General features: G+C 37.7%; 1 protein-coding gene across 4 annotated transcripts in view; it reads right to left on the reverse strand.

The window, feature by feature from the left end:
* ASB7 (ankyrin repeat and SOCS box containing 7) overlaps positions 1–18,146 on the reverse strand; it is a 53,610-nt gene that overhangs the window by 34,850 nt on the left and 614 nt on the right. For all 4 annotated transcript variants that reach the window (XR_009220129.1, XR_009220128.1, XM_058542326.1 and 1 more), the window contains exons 2-4: positions 18,041–18,135; positions 11,130–11,251; positions 8,922–9,183 (exon numbers count right to left, since the gene is read on the reverse strand). Coding sequence is in view for 2 of the 4 variants with exons in the window: in XM_058542326.1 (XP_058398309.1) it covers positions 8,922–9,132 (211 nt within the window). In the remaining 2 variants the exon portion in view is untranslated. The remainder of the gene's footprint in view (positions 1–8,921; positions 9,184–11,129; positions 11,252–18,040; positions 18,136–18,146) is intronic.

Raw genomic sequence — 18,146 nt, forward strand, 5'->3', positions numbered from 1 at the left:
TCTTATTTAAAACAGAATCCTGTACCTCTTATCCCTTCTCTGCTTCACTTTTCTTCACAGTGCTGACCACCACCTGACAGCGTATATTTTACCATTCTCCCCACTTAGAAATGTAAGTGCTGTGACAGCGGGGACTTGACCTTGTTACTGTACTCCTAGTGCTTGGCAGTGCCTGGCACACAGCGGGTGCTCAGTAAACATGTGTTGAGGGTGGGCTGCAGGAGGACGGGGCTGCAGGAGGACGAGACTGCAGTCCTCACCGGGCAGCAGGCACCACCTGCTCTTCCTGCCTGAGGTCTTGGGCCCTTTCCGTAAGTTCACACACTGTAACCTATAAACTTTCTAAAACGCAAAATCTGTTTCTCCCACTCCTCTCTGTCAAATGTCAAATGACTCACCATTGTCCCTAGAATAAATTACCGAATATGTTCCAATCATACTGAACTCTTTTCAGTTCCTAAAACCAAACATGCTACCTTTCTTCTTCAACTCTTCACACTCAGTGTCCATGTGTTTGGAATAATCCCACACCTCCATCCTTCCAGCGCCCCATCCCTGCCTCACCTTTCAAGATCTCAATTCAAACCATGTTTTCTCTAGTAAGCCTTCCTTGCCACTCCTTCCATCTACACGCCAGCAACGGTGGGGACCTTTTCTACAAGGCACTTAGCTCACTCTGTTAGAACTGCATTGTTTTCTTACAGGTCATACAGAATCATGGTTAAGTCAACAGGTTTAAACCCTAGCTCCACTATTTGTAAGGCGAATGACCTTGGGTGATTACTTACCATTCTGTGGCTCAGTTTTCTCAACAGAAAAAACTACTTACAGTCATGGAACTTTTGTGAAGAATTAGACTTCTACTAACTGCTCAATAAATGTTGGCTATAAATCTATCCACCCACTAGACTATGAATTTCCAGAAGGCTCACACAGTGTTTTGTGATTTCTCTATCTTAATGCCTGGCCCAGAGCCTGGTACATGGTGGTACTCAATAAATATTTGCTGAATAAATATACGAATAAGTGATTCATAGGGGACCAACTGGCCACCTTATCTACCTACATGAATGCTCTCTCTCTCATGTACACATGCACCACAGAGACAGAGAAAGAGAGAGAGAAATGAATCCTTGTTTCTCATGGGTTATTTTGTTCACTTTCCTGTATTTGAATCTTTGACTTCATTTCACTTAATGTCTATCAAAAAATAAGCTTATTAACAGAAGGGGGCCAATCTGACTGGAAGTTTACAAACTGTAAAGAAACTGTGGGTTTTAGGAAAAGAACAGGTATGATGAATTCAGGCACTTTTCTAATCCCACCATAAGACTGGCCCATTTTCAATCAATACATATATATATTTTTTTGTGAGGAAGATAGGCCCTGAGCTAACATCTGCCAATCCTCCTCTTTTTTTGCTGAGGAATACTGGCCCTGGGCTAACATCTGTGCCCATCTTCCTCCACTTTATATGGGACACTGCCACAGCATGGCTCACCAAGCAGTTCGTCGGTACGCGCCCGGGATCCGAACCAGTGAACCCCAGGCCGCCGCAGCGGAGCGCGCGCACTTAAACGCTTGCGCCACTGGGCTGGCCCCTCAATCAGTATTTTTTAATAAAAGAAAGAATCATTTTTGATCTGTAAAGCTGGGGAAGAATTATCTTAGGTAACTGGTGTCTGTTTCCTCTCTCTCTCCCTCTCTCTCATTGAGAAAAAAACAGATATGGGTTCTACCTTCATGAAACTTGAAGACTAACTGGAGGTATAGTCATTAAATAGAATACAGGCATACGTCAGAGATATTACAGATCTGGTTCCAGACCACCACAATAAAGCAAATATCGCAATAAAGCAAGTCACAAGAATTTTTTGGTTTCCTAGTGTGTATAAAAATTATGTTTGTACTATACTGTAGTCTATTAAGTATATAATGGCATTTTATCTAAAAAACAATGTACATACCTTAATTAAAAATACTTTATTGCTAAAAAACGCTAACCATCATCTGAGCCTTTGGCAAGCCGTAATCTTTTTGTTGGTGGAGGGTCTTGCCTCAATGTTGATGGCTGCTGACTGATCAGGGTGGTGGTTGTTGAAGGTTGGGGTGGCTGTGGTAATTTCTTAAAATAAGACAACAGTGAAGTTTGCTGCATCAATTGACTCTTCCATTCACAAACAATTTCTCTCTAGCACGTGATACTGTTTGACAGCATTTACCCACAGTAGAAGTTCTTTCAAAATTGGAGTCAATCCTCTCAAACCCTGCTGCTTTATCAACTAAGTTTATGGAGTATTCTCAATCCTCTGCTGTCATTTCAACAATCTTCACAGCATCTCTACCAGGAGTAGGTTCCATCTCAAGAAACCACTTTCTTTGCTCATCCATAAGAAGCAACTCCTTATCTCTTCAAGTTTTATCATGAGATGGCAGCAATTCAGTCACATCTTCAGGCTCAATTTCTAATTCTATTTCTCTTGCTGTTTCCACCACATCTGCAGTTACTTCCTCCACGGAAGTCCTGAACCCCTCAAAGTCATCCGTGAGGGTTGGAATCAACTTCTTCCAAACTCCTGTTAATGTTGATATTTTGACCTCTTCCAATGAGTCACCAATGTTCTTAATGAAATTTAGAATGGTGAATCCTTTCCAGAAGGTTTTCAATTTACTTGGCACAGATCCATCAGAGGAATCACTATGGCAGCTATAGCCTTATGAAATGTATTTCTTAAATAGTAAGACTTCAAGTCAGATTTACTCCTTGATCCATGGGCTGCAGAATGAATGCTGTGTTAGCAAGCATGAAAACAACATTAATCTTGTTGTATATCTCCATCAGAGCTCTTGCCTGAGGTACATTGTGACCAGGTGCATTGTCAATGAGCAGTAATGTTTTGAAAGGAATCTTTTTTTCTGAGCAGTAGGTCTCAACAGTGGGCTTAAAATATTGAGAAAACCATGTTGTAAACAGATGTGCTGTTATCTGGGCTTTGTTGGTAAATAAGCATTGGCTTCAACTTAAAGTCATCAGCTATATTAGCTGCTACCAAGAAGAGTCAGCCTGTCCTTTGAAGCTTTGAAGCCAGGCATTGACCTCTTCTCTAGCTATGGAAGTCCTAAATGGCATCTTCTTCCAATATAAGGCTATTTCATCTACATTGAAAATCTGTTGCTTAGTGTAGCCACCTTCATTAATTATCTTAGCTACATCTTCTGGATAACTTGCTGCAGCTTCTGTATCAGCACTTGCTGCTTCACTTTGCACTTTTATGTTACGGAGATGGCTTCTTTCCTTAAACCGCATGAACTTCAAAAAAGCTTCAAACTTTTCTTCTGCAGCTTCCTCACCTCTCTTGGCCGTCATAGAATTGAAGAGAGTAAGGGCCTTGCTCTGGATTAGGCTTTGGCATAAGGGAATGTTGTGGCTGGTCTGATCTTCTATCCAGACCACTAAAACTTTCTCCATATAAGCAATAGGGCTGTTTTGCCTTCTTATCATTTGTATGTTCACTGGAGTAGCACTTTCAATTTCTTGCAAGAACTTTTCCTTTGCATTCATAACTTGGCTAACTAGCACAAGAGGCCTAGCTTTTGCCCCATCTCAGCTTTCAACATGCCTTCTTCACTAAGCTTAATCATTTCTAGCTTTTAATTTATAGTGAGAGACATGTGACTCTTCCTTTCACTTGAACACTTAGAGGCCATTGTAGGGTTATTAATTGGCCTAATGTCAATATTGTTGTGTCTCAGGAAATAGGGAGGCCCGAGGAGAGGAAGAGAGATGGGGGAACAGCTGGTCGGTGGAGCAGTCAGAACACACACAACATTTATTGATTGAGTTTGCCGTCTTATGTGAGCGCAGTTCGTGAAGCCTCAAAACAATTACAATAGCAGCATCAAAGATCACTGAACACAGATCACCCTAACAAATATAAAAATGATGAAAAAGTTGGAAATACTGTGAGAATTACCAAAATGTGACACAGAGACACAAAGTGAGCAAATGCTGTTGGAAAAATGGCGCTGATAGACTTGCTCGATGCAGGGTTGCCACAAACCTTCAATTTGTAAAAAACACAGTATCTGCGAAGCTCAATAAAACAAGGTCTGCCTGTAGTTCTGCAACAATAATTCATTATGCTTGTGAAAGGAGCTATAATAAAAAGGTAGAGAACACTACTATCATGCAATGGAGGGATCTGACCAAGTTTGGCTGTAAGAGAAGATTTCCCTGAGAAGGTAGTGAGAGTCCGGGAGAGGCAGGCATGAGCAAGGTAAAGGCAGCAGCAGTGGGGTGAGCACAAAGCCTCTGAGCTCAGTGAATCCGAAAGATCATAGAGGGGCTACAGCTCAAAGATGAAACTGGAAAGATTCTGCAGAGGAGCCAGACACTGCAGGGTCACGTAGGTCCCATTAAGGACTTTGAATATTATGCTAAGGGAAATAGGAAACCTGATGGATTGTAAAAAGGAAATATTTTAATTTTCACTTTTAACAGATCACACTATTTGGAGACTGGCTGGGAGGGGGCAAGACTAGAAGCAGGAATGAAGGAGACCATCATAAGAGTTCTGGTGAGAAACGACATTTCCTTGCCCAAAGGTAGGGCAGTGCTTCCAATGAAAAGAAGTGAAAAGATTTATCAACTATTTAGGAGAAAGAAAGTCAAGGATGGTTTTTAGATTTCTGGCATAGCAGTCATAGGCTGTGGTGCCATTTACCACAAAAGAACACGGCTGGAGCAGCAGCTCGTGCTGTGCTGTAAGCCGTGAGCGTGGAGAGGCTGAGCAAGCAGCTGGATACACTAGTCTAGACATCAGAAGCCAGGCCCAGACTAAAACACAGAGCACGTCTAAGCATGATATATGGCCAAGGGGAAGGGGAAGGAAGAGGTTCCCTTTCCTACTAATGTTCTCAAATCGATGCATGATATGCTAGAAAAAAATATTCCCTAAATCTCTTATTCTACTCAGGTAATAGGAGCAAGTAAAAGGTGCTATACAAGAACAAATGAGGGGTTTCTCCAAAATATTTAATTTTGTTGCTTTAAAATTTTATATGGAAATGTAAATACCTAAGAATAACCAAGATACTCTTAAAGAACAAGAAGAGGAGATCTGCACCCCCCAGATATCAAAACTTGTTATAGAGTAATAGCAATTATGATAGTATTATACTGACTCTAGTGTAGCACTTATGATAGTATTATACTGACTCAGGGATACACCAACAGACAACAGAACTAATGGAACCACACATACATGAAAACTTTATATCTGAGATGGCAGGACATAGCAATGACGAAAGAAGAGACAATTCAGGCTACCTTCATGCGGGAAAAATACGAAATTGTATGCGACCACCTCATATTATACACCAAAACCAACTCTGGACAGACTAAAGACCTAAATGCCACAAAACTTTTTAAAAGAAAATACAGGCTAATAATAACCCTGTGGAATATCGTACAAGACACAAAAAGCACAAACCATAAGGCAAAAGAAAAACAAAATTCACCTCATTAAAATGCAGACTTCTGCCCAAGAACAACAAACACAACATCAAGAATGTGAAAAAGCTACAAACTAGGAGAAGATTGTTGCAACACATAACTAACAAAGGAGAAAATGTAAACAATTCCTATAAATCAATAAGAAAAAGACAAGCAAAGCAGCCCAGTCTTACAATGTTTTGTTACTTGTATGTCATTTTTGGAAAAAAAGAGAGGCAAGCAATCTTACAGGCGTAGAGCAAACCATCTGATAATACACTCCTGGCAAAGGCTGGGTACAGCACTGCCCCACCTGGTCAGAAAGGACAGAGCCATCACAACCTTCTCTAGAGGAGGGCAATTTGTCAATACCCATCAAAAAAAAGGTAACATCCTTTTGATTTGGCAATTGCACTTCTGGGAATTATCGAAGAGAAACCCTCACATATGTAAAAAGATCAGTCAAGGACATTCTCTGTAATATTGTTTCTAGTAGCAGAAAAATGAAAAATTAAAATGTCAAACAATGGGGGATATGTTTAAATAAATTACATCCATACAATGGAACGTGAGATAGAGTCATATAGTGGACAAGGAACTATCACTTAGCTAAACCGTTAGATGAAAAAATCAAGATTTCGAACAGACTATTAACAAAAGGGGAGCAGGCTAGAAGGTGGAGGACAGAAAAATATGTACCTCTATGTGCACACACTATGTCTGCAGGGACACAAAAGAAGCCAGGAAGAGTGACTGCCTCGGGGAAGGAGACTAGGGGACTGGTGCTAAAGAGCAGATGTCTTCCCCTCACTGAACAACCCATAACACCTTTCATTTTGCTTTTAACCAAGTATATGTATGTGTTACCTTCTCAATAAATAAAATCTCCTGCTGAGAAAATCTCAGCCATTCTTAAAAAGAAAGTATAGTTTAAACAAATGATAGTATATCCGTACTAATAAATACTATATTCAGCAGTTGAAAAGAACAGAGTAAATCTATACGTACTAATATAGAACAGGTGCAAGGTTTCTTTTTGGGGTAATGAAAATGTTCTAAAATTGGTTATGGCGATAGATGCCCAACTCCATGAATGTACTAAAAGCCACTGAATTGTACACTTTAAATGGGTGAATTGTAAGGTGAATTCTTTTGCAATGAAAGCTGTAAAAAAAAAATATATACATATAGTCATGCACAGCATAACAACATTTCGGTTAACAACGGACTGCACATACAACGGCAGCCCCATGAGATTAGTACCATATAGCCTAGGTGTGTAGTAAGGCTATACCACCTAGGTCTGTGTAAGTACACTCTATGATGCCGCACAATGACGAAATTTGCTAATGATGCATTTCTCAGAATGTATCCCTGTCGTTAAGCAATGCATGACCGTACACACACACACATATGTATGCATACACACAGCTGGGGGGTGAGGAAATAGGATTTAGCAAACTGTGGCCCAAAGGCCAAATCTGGCCCACCACTGGTTTTTATAAATAAAGTTCTATCAGCACACAGCCAGACTCATTCATTTACACATTATCTATAGCTGTTTTCACACTACAAAAGCCAAGTTGAGTAGTTACAACAGAGATAGTGGGGCTTGCAAAACCTAAAATATTTACCATCTGGCCTTTTACAGATAAAGTTTGCCAACCTCTAATATTAAAAAAACCCTAAGTTACATAGGTGAGCGAAAAACAACAGTTGCTGAATAATACGGTCAGTATGTTATAACTTCTGTTCTAAAGCCACACACAACACAATATGACATATTTCCTATGAGTACACGTAATAGTATTAGGAAATGATCTAGAAAGATAAGGACCAAGTCAAACTCAGACCCATGGTCTGGGCAGGGGCAGGCAGATCAAGATTGGGAGTTGGCCAAAGGGGACTTTGGCTTTACTTGTAATTTATTTGAAAATTTGTTTTATTTGTTTCAAAGAAACAAATTCATATATTACCTGAGCAATTAAACCTTTTCTTTTAAATTAATTTTTAAAAGTGAGACTGGCAGAAGCAGAAAGTAACAGGACTAGATGGAATAAACAACGTGAGCTCTGATCTTGGTCTTAATTTTACTAAGCACTGCCAGAATTTTAAATATTCTGATCCCACACCCACCCTTCAGTTTTTTCAGATCTTTCTCCTGGCATTCCTCTTACATTTCCCTTTCATTAACTTCAGAACTGAGGTTTTCAAGTTCTAAGGTGAAATAAGGTATGAGCAAGAGTGTGGCAGGGAGGGTGGAGGAGAGCTACGGAGAAGGCACAGGCCAGCAAATGGCTGGGTCCTGTCAACAGTCAACTATTTAGGGGCTATAATTCCTATTTCAGGGCCCCTGGGATGTGTGATGACTCCTAGTCTCAGGTTTAACATCACCTTGCAACCAGTACCTGCTCATAGCCTTTGTAGTCCTAACTTCACATAATTCACACCACCCTTACGAGAGCTGTGGGACTTCTAACATTTTCTGCACTTCAAGTAAGGTTGAAAGTAAGTTTGCATAGGCTTGTAAAAAAGTACACCTTAGAAATGAAAGTAAATGACTGTTAACGAACAATTCAGGCCCTAGCATGGCACATGTGGAACTTGAGTCCCAACCAAGCTGCTTCACATGATAATTTACAAAGATATTATGGGTACAAATGATAAAATAGATATAATCCATCTTTAGGAAAATAAAGCAAATGGAAATTCAACTGGAGAAAAAAGTGAATTAGTTTAGGACAATTATTAGTTATTATTGACTACAGGAATTATAAATTATGGGAATGGACAGTTTTTTGAAGCAGAAACATAAAATGTCAAATGTAGTTTCCAACTGCATATATTTATACAAAATGAGACCTCAGATAATCAATCTTCTTGTAAGATACCCAGAAACTGTGAACAATTCTGGAAAAGGCAAATGCTCTAAAACAGTCATAAAAGAAAGCATCCAAAAATTGTTTAAAAAGGAGGTAAGTTCGAAAGACAGGGTACCATTAAGGCCATGATATTTAAAGGAACCTGTGCTAGGTCTGCCTGCTTGAGCAATTGTAACAGGGGAAATTTGTGCAATTCTCTAATTGTGGTACCACAGCCATTTCTGCTTCTGCAACAAAAGCAACTGGACAACCTGAATAAGCGTTGCTTTTAGCTGAAATAACCTGGGAAAACCTGGCTGTATATAAACCACAGCTACAGAGGGAAAAAAGCACATTCACCAAAGTGATCTTCTAACCAATCTGGTTTTAAACAAAACTCAGCATAATTATGACATGTCTTCACAAAGGAGAGAGAATAAGAAGGTAAGTATTGATAAAAGAGAAGCATTAAAAATTACATACATAGGCATACATATTTTAAACTGAATATAATTTCATTTTAAGTTTCTCCTTGCACAAAAAAGGTTTGCTTCTAGTACACTCACCTCCATGTTCTAGAAATACTCGAACACATCTTTCCTTTCCTCTTGCTGCAGAGAAATGAAGCAGGGTCCAGCCATTAGCATCCCGGCCATTTGGAGAATAGCCTTGTTCTAACATCTTTCGTACTGTGTGAACATCCCCGGCAGCCACTGCAGCCTGAATCTGCAATTCTTCCTGGAGTTCAGGGTTCCTTCGACAATGGTGGTGTAACATCCTAGCTGAGTCCACTTTTTACAAAGGATTCATTAGGTCACAGGGATCAGCCTTTAAGGGCAGATAGAATACATGAAATTGAGAATCTCTGGCTCCTGACAGTGTGTCCATTAAACATCACAGAATTTTCTGTTGCTAAATCATGTAAACCTCAGAAATGATAGTTCATACTACTACAAGTAATTAGCATGTATCTGTTATGACCAAAACAGATCAGTACCAAAACTTTCAGTAATGTTCCTAAGACTATAAAAGATTTCATAAAGAAAGCCAGGCATAAAGCCCTGAATTGCTGAAACAGGAAATTTCTTCTGCAGCCTTCTGAAAACTCAAAGCAAACATCCTATGACCATAACGGTAGTATTTTAGATAAAAGGAAAGGTGATGCTGGGCAGCTAGAAGAGGGAAGATCACAGAGAAGTCAGAGAAGTATCTGTCTCAAGAGTTTGGATTTACCTAATGCACGTGGAGGAGATTTACGTTACAAACCAACCAAAGATTCTATCACAGATAAGTGAGTAAATATGGGGTATCAAGTGAACAATTCACAGACTATGAAGACTAAAGCCCTTTAACTATGAGAAGTAGTTAAAAAAAAAAAAAAAGGCAAAAAACTTAAGGTCGGTTTCTTCAAGTATTTCAACAATATTTTATTTTTAGCCCCAAAGGGTGGAAGGTTAGGGGGAAGAGGAAGTGGGCGGGGCTAAGTAAATTAGACTAAAATGTGTAGAATATATTTACTTTCCTTCTGTTTATTTCTGTTTCTCTTTCTATCCTCCCCACTTTATATTATTTGATGCACAATTTACTCCACTTTTTCTGCCACATCTCTTTTACATTTCTCTAATTTCAGTTTTCCAGAAGTTTTACTCTATAAATATTCAAAGTAACAAGATAATACAAAATATTTAAAAACTATAAGAATCTAAACAACTTGTTAATTAACCACATGAAAAAAAATTATTTTAAAGGAAAAGTAGTATATTAAATTCCCACAGTCTCTAATAGGTCACAAAAGAGGTGTGTACTCAAACTGAATATAAAATGAGATCTCCTTCATGCAAACAGGAAAAGTCCAAACGGAACTGGTGATAAGTTGCATCTTACACGTTTGTGTACAAAAACTTTTTTTAGGACATTTTTAAGCTTTTAAATACATACAGAAACTTAAACTAACATGCTTCTAGGAGTCCATTCCATCTGAGCTAATTTTAAGGAACAGATTAGACTCATCTCTTAATTAGCAGGCTTCTATTTCTAAAAATAAAAAAAATTATGTGATAAAGTCCTTTGGCTTATATGTAGGTTAGACATCGTGGGATGATCTTGTTACCGATGATAATTTATCTTATAAAACTTCTCATTATAGATTGTAAAAGGTAAACTTAAGCCTAACTTAGGTCAAACCACCACAGCTTAAGAGCATAATCAAATATCCTATGTTGTTTTATACAGAGAAAATGATTATTACAAACTCATAAGTATCACTACTAAGTAATGTAATTTAAAATATCAGGCTACTGCTACAAAGAGCTATTTCCTCAGAGAAAATTGGGAAATGAGAAATTTACTGACAATTTGTTTTCTTCATAAACATGATTTCCCCCCATCTCTTCACTTAATTACTTTTTCAACCGACACTAAAATTAAGTCTCTTGTCCCAGAAATTTTAAAACCAAGAATCCTTTTGGAATAGGTTTTTGCTTATTTTTAGTGTTAGAAGATGTTGAAGACCACTAAAAGGAATTAATGGAAACTATTACTATATACTCAAAACAATCACCTTTAGCTGATTTTTTTTTTAATGGGATGATTATCTTGGCACTTACATGAGGCCTACTATGCAAGAAAAAGATTCAAATAAAATCAAAACAAACCTGGACTTTCTTTTAGCAAGTGCTGTGTTTAGTATACATTAGCTGATTTGAAGGAGAAAAGTACAAGCTAAATGGGTTTTCCCCCAGAAGAGAGAAGACCAATGACCCTCAGTCACTTACCTTACAGAAGAATGTCCCTTCTCCTGATAGGTGGATTGCCTAATAGTCATTCTGCACATACAGCATTGTGGGGAGGGGGTTCAGAGTGTGTCCAGATGGTGGCATGAATAAGCTTTCTTAACCTAAAAACAAATGAAATAACAATCATGGGAAAATTCCTAAAAATAATAAAGAATCATGGCTGCCTGCATAGTCTACCTTTTGATGAGCTTAAATTTCAGCACTCTACCACAAACTTACAGAATAGAGAAAGAACTGAGATGAATTCTTAGAGAAAATGATCTCAAGACCCACATTAATCTCCAAAGTGGTATAGAATATGATTAATTTCAGGAACTTTTTTTTTCTAAAAAGGCAGTTTTTTGAAGAAGAAAATAATAAACCACACATTTGGAATTTGGATGCAAACACAGATTCTTCTTTTTGCTCTGTTCAGAATGTATTTTCAGACTTGCTTCATTTGAATTGCCTTTTAACTGACACCGTTAGTCACTTGCTCATTCTAAATAGGACCAAAATGAAAATGTGTGTGCATTCAATACAGTAGGTGGCCAGGGCCAACACGGAATCTATGACAACTAAAAGGAGATTAGGTCTTTAACTGCTGGTTGTTCATATGCCCAAAAGGTATCACGTTAATCATTTTGAAACTGTTATTCCTTTATGCATACAGCCAACTAAGTAAAACAATAACAATAGTCTTGCCAGCTTCCCCATATGACTTCTGAAAAGATTCTCTCTCTACAACTAAAATAAAAGGGATCTTTCTCCATGTCAAGTAAATCCTAGGTCTGTGAATTCCACTAAGGTTAAGAACACATGTAAAGTGACTTCCACACATTATACCGGAATCACTCCTGGAATTTCTCATTGGGAGAACTGTCACCCCTATCCCAGTGGGGCAGGTGTGCTAAGCCCTCTGTCAAACAAGGAAAGGTCGGGCCACTTGGCAACCTGAGGTGGTACGGGGAAAAGCGGCAGTCGCAGGTGCTGCTGGCCGCACAGCCAGAATTTTGAACCATCCAAGATAATATAGTCCACTTTGACTCTTTCCTCTTTTCACACCTTATTTTTCCTTGCCAAACTTCTTCAAGGAAGGCCAAAGACTTTGCCAACATGCACTTGGAAATAATATCTGATTTAAAATGCTCCCTATTATTTCTAAATAAACGAATTAGACACGATAAGAACAGCTCCTATAAGGCAAGCCATAAACAATGCAGAACCATCCTTACAGAAATGGCTGAGTCTAGGACTGGGGCAGGCAATATACAACATGAGCCTGGAGCATCTTACAGTGCCAAAAAGGAAGAAAGTGCTTGAAGAAAAATGCAATAATGGGGTATGTCAAAAGGACACAGGAGCCAACTAAAAAATCTGTCAATAGCCAAGATGGAACAATTTGAACAAGATAATTAACGTACTACTGGATTCTAACCCAAAGTACAGAATAAATATCAGTGAGTCCATACTGATATAAATAACTGATTGAATAAATAAATAAGGGTGGAGAAGAAACAAATCTCCTGTGCAGAATTGCAAATAATTTGTGTAGACTCTTCCCCCTTAAGGAGGATGAACATAACTTTCTTCTCCTTAAGTGTGGGCCATGCATAAAAACTTCCTTCCAAAGAGGACAGTATGGAAAGGTGGGAAAGAGCAACTTTACAGTGAGAAACCTGAAAAACACTACCTCAGCCAGGTGATCACAATTAATATCAACAGTGCCAAGTCATGTTGTAAGTATATGAGGAGAATGGCAATTTACCTCTATGATCTTTCTCCCCAAAACCCATAACCCCAGTCTAATCGCGAGAAAAATATCAGACAAATTCCAGTTGAGGGGCATTCTACAAAATACCTGACCAGTACTCCTCAAAATGTCAACGTCATCAAAAACAAGGAAACAAGGAAGTCTGAGAAACTGTCACAGCCAAGAGGAGCCTAAGGAGACAAGTCAACTAAACGTAATGTGGTATCCTTGATGGGATCCTGAAACAGAAAAAGGATATTAGGTAAAAGCTAAGGAAATATGAATACAGAACGGATTTTAGTTAATAATAACGTTCATTACTGATTCACTAATTGTAACAAATGTATCTATTAATGTAAGACGTTAACAGGGGAAACTGGGTAAGGAGTATATGGGTATTCTGTACTATCTTTGTAATTTTTCTGTAAATCTAAAACTATACTAAAATAAAAAATTTATTTAAAAAATGCAAACCAGTGTCTCCAATGATGAGCCTCTAGCATTTCCACAAATGAACATGTGATTATTTCCCACATGAGCTACACCTACATTTCAAGAATGAGTATCACTGGATCCTTACTTCTAGGTGTGTCCTCGGCACCCCCTCCCTGCCAAGAGACGTGGAGATGTCTCCCCCATGGTTTTAAGCTTTAAGAATCCTTGTTCTTATTGTTGTTGCCTTCCACCTACCCATCACCACTTCCATGGAGGTACCAGGGAGGAGGACATGCAAGGTGAGAGGCAAGGAGAATATGAAATGGTATTAATTTGTTAACAATATCAAGAAAAGGCTTCGTCTTAAAAGATGAAGTGACTAAACTACTTCTCTCAACAAGAAAGATGCATAAACAATAGTAACTTGTGATAATCCCATACCGGCTACTTCAGTCAGATGAATGAAAATCTACTGAGTGCCTGACGTGTGCATGAAACACTGCTAGGCCCTGACGACTGGGATTACCTCTGGGCAGAACTTTAATAGACAGTTCTGCATACTTAAAATAAACTGAATAATCCTAGAAATGTTAAGATCCGTTTTCTCTTTTCTGACAATACTAAGCGCTATAAATAATAACCATAGGTTTAAACCAAAAAAGCACTCTTGGCATGTATCCACCTTTACAAGAAAAAACACAGACACACATACACCACGCACACATGATCCCTGTCAGCTGTATCCCTTAAATTATGAAGGACAATAACTTATTACCAAAATACCCTAATAGTCCAAAGCATCAGACAAGTAACTAATTTTATCTCGGTGTTATTTTATGAGAGTTTGTACTTAATAGAGTATAGCTATCTACATATGTATAAATAAAGAAAAAAAAAAAACTATTGAACTTAAAAAGTAAATACAATATCCAGTGGTAAAGGTGCCTACTTAAAATCATGGAGAAAGTCCAGAGGTGAGAATGGAAAAAAGTCTATTTCCTCTGAAGGAGGGCAAGTTTGAAATCTGATAGCTCATGGAAGTCACTTATAAAATAAAAGAATATGGTTAAAGAGGCAATTTTCTAAATAAATATATGTACAAACTAAGTTGTTTAAAATTAATAATGACTCAGAACTACTAAAACTCTGAGGGTGCAATCTTTAGAAATTCCATTCTGGGTTTCCCAGTCAGAAAAAAGAAAACATACAAACAAGGAAGACTTCAGAATTATGTATCAAAAAGAGCCACTTCCCCAATGTATATCATTTTTATATGAGATTTTATCGCCCAATGTTAATAGTGTGTTTAAATTTTACAAATTCATCTTTTCTACTCTACATGGGGTGAAAAGAAAATAATGTAGGCCTCCAAGCTTTAATCCTGTTAATTGTAGTAGAAACTGTAAATTTAGGAATTAAAATGTTAGCATTTAATTTCCATATAGAGGCCAAGTGAATTTCATTTAGTTAAAACCAAAACTTCTTGATTCACATAATTAAAAGAAGTCTATATTCATAGAATAGAGTGAAGAATAACTATAAAAAAATATATATTTAAGACCTGTCTAAAATTATATAACTTTCACCAAATTTGTCCACATGTCCCCAATTTCCTTTGGCATAAATGATTAGTCATTAACAGTTTTTGCATATTATTTTCACTAAAAGACCACACATTTTTTGATTACGTGATACAAATTAGAACTGTGCTTTCAGATTTCACACAAACTAGAAACAAGGTAACAGCTTGCTACTCAAAAAAAAGAAATAAGCATTTCTTTGCAGAATAAACAGAGATACAGGCTGGTAAGGAAATAAAATCAGCAACTCCAAGGATATTGGCTCTGAGAAAAAAAAAACAAACCACCAATGGCTCACAAGTCCTAAGAGGGAAGATGGATGCAGAAACACTACAAGGCCCAGAGTGTGCAACATGGATGAGCTGTACATTGATGAGCTCTACTTGTATAATCAAGAGCCTGGAACCCAAAATAAAGTAGAAGTGTTATTTTAGTATCACTCAACATAGTTAGCATAGTGTTTATGTTCCAAAACAAGTGAGGGTATTCATATTTCCTCCAAATTACTGGGCCTCATATAACAAAGATTTATTATCATGCACAACTTGTCTATAACTCTCATGAGTTCCAACAGAAAAACCAACAATTTTCATGAAATGTGGATGATGCAATAGAGGAAATTTTGTAATTCACTTATGTGACCCAACTCAAAGCTTAAATCACAAGTACTATAAATGATGAGGTCTTGTCAATACTATCTTATTAACCCACGTCTGGCAGTATTATCTTAGCAGCCTCATGTCAGTGCCTAGCAAGTCTGCAAGAAAGGAGACAATCATTCTACTTAGGGAGTGCCTTCAGTTGAGAAGGAAATGAAAGGCTGAAAGTCAGGTACTAGATATGCTCTTCTAACTTTATCTGACTTTAGACTTTTCAGGGATAGTATGTACTTCTGTGTTACCAAAGTTAAATGTGAACAAAATAAAGAGATACTGTACATGTCATAATAGTAACTAATTGTGAATGGCATCACTTTAGGTATAAAGAAAATAAGTATTGGCCATAACATACTCAAGACACATCACTGAATATCTTCAATTAAAATCAGTTATTCTCCCTATGTGATTATAAATATATATTTGGTTATCGAAAAAATTATGTGTTTTTTGATTTTTTTCTTTCAAAACCATGTGACTGGCAATAGAATTAACAGAAAGTTAACTACCAGGTTGAAAAATATAAACTACCTAACTGGCCATGCTGGTAAATAAGTACCCAAATTAAATATTTTAAATGTTTGCCATAACCTAGACCAAATGCTCTCGATCATGCTAATATCAGGAACAGATGCTGACAATTTATATATATTCCCTAATCTTAGAAAAACCAGTAAAAGCTGAGAGGATCAATGAAATATTATTTAAGCAATGAGAAGGAGCTGGCTGGAAACCAGGGGAAAGCAGTGTCCTCTCTTTACCTTATATGCTTGACTCACCACAGACCCACTCCCTTACCTTCTTAGTGCTAATACCCCTTGGAAATGAAAACATGCTAGAGTTAAATCTAAAGCAGAAAAAATATTTAATTGAGAAGGCCCGAATAGAAAATATGTAATTCATTTTTACCTTAAAAACATACTTCAAATACTTTAGCATTTTTCAAAAAGTCCTAAGAAATCATTAGGCATCTCTCTGGTGACCCACATACTTAAATAATGAAAATTGCCTTTAACTTTATAGACTTCTAGGCAGAAGTCTTACTGAAATGAAGTGCACCCTATAAACACATACAAAGGCTACCCAAAATGTTCACCATGGAATAGTCATTGGTGGATACTGATTCTAAATCCCACTCAGCAGCATACATTCTCCCTTTGGTGTCCAGTTCCAGGTCTCAAGAATATGCAAAACCTCAGAGCCTCTTAAAGCATCTTTAACAGTATCTTGATAATTAGAAGAATCAGGAAAGACATTAATTTCTTTTTGTGGAAGGCAGAAAGTCCACTGGAACAGAGTAAATCAAAGATTTCCTAACAACTTCTGCTATTTTAAGTACCTCTTTGTACCTAAAATTCCCTAAACAATCTGAGACATTAAAATAACTGAGATTAGCAAGTCACTTTATACTCCTGTTATTGGATATTAGAAAAGTCATTCACTTGGCTAATTTCTGAATTAACTCTTATATAACTTCCCAGATCATATCCCCTCTTTAGGAATTACAAGAATGTCCTGAACTTACCTTTAGTGCATCTTTAGAGGCAGCAACAAAATACAGCAGCAGAAATGTGGTCACATGAATTACATGCCTAAATTTCAATCTAACAAATTCTCTGTAAGCGTTTTGAAATGAAAAATATTATTTATGAAGAGTGCAAAAAGAAAGCCCTAGATTCTAAACACACCATAATACGCCTTTGTTTTTAAATTCTTGAGTGTCAAATGATTAACAAGATATTATGCAAAGTTTTAAGTTCTCCTAGAAAATATCAGGTATAACAAGTATTGTTTATCTTTTTAGAACAGTTTCAGGGCCCTTCCACATCTGTCACACAGAAACACACAAAAGCCCAAAGAGTTAATTATACATAAGCGCTTCAGGGGCGAGTATTGCTTTCATATCTCTCCTATTATTAAAGTATACAGATTCACTTTTTACTCAGAAAAAAAGTCACACTGTTTTCCGAAACTCATAAATTTCAAGCCATTACTGTACCTTCCTCTACCAAACCCTTGAGTTAGGTAACGCAAAAGCTTTTCTGATGGAGGTAGAGAAAAGGTGATAGGAAGGAATAAGAAGAAAAGAGAAAACTGTGGTTTAATTAAAAAGCAGAGTCATTCAGAATTAACAAGCAATTAACAAGGAATTGAGGAATTCCTATGAGAGTAAAGCGGGGGGGGGGGGGGGGGGGGGAGCTACTAAAAGGTCTCAAAGTCTCAGAGCAGGGTAAATGGTACAGTGTACCAAAAGATAACGCAAAACACGGAAACACTGTACAGAGAGAAGGGGGAAAACAGCTTCTGGGGTAGAGAAGTTACTAAAATGTTAAGTATTACAGCACGGGCAGTGTTTTTGTTTACACTGGCAAACTGGGGGCCAAGAAAAGGTTGCATTCCCAGGTAATCACCCTGAAAATAAAGCACTGCTTAATAAGGTAAGGGCCAGGAATAAACAAAGGGGGGAGGGGAGGACTGGCTTATTACCTTTATAGAGGATGCTGGTCAGAGGCTCTCTGCTGCTTCTCCGGTGGGTGGGCAAATCCCTTCCTGCTCTCTCGTCTCCTCTAGCCAGCTCAAACCTGGAAATCAG

This window comes from Diceros bicornis, chromosome 5 (genome assembly GCF_020826845.1).
Source record: "Diceros bicornis minor isolate mBicDic1 chromosome 5, mDicBic1.mat.cur, whole genome shotgun sequence".
Classification (NCBI taxonomy): Eukaryota; Metazoa; Chordata; class Mammalia; order Perissodactyla; family Rhinocerotidae; genus Diceros; species Diceros bicornis.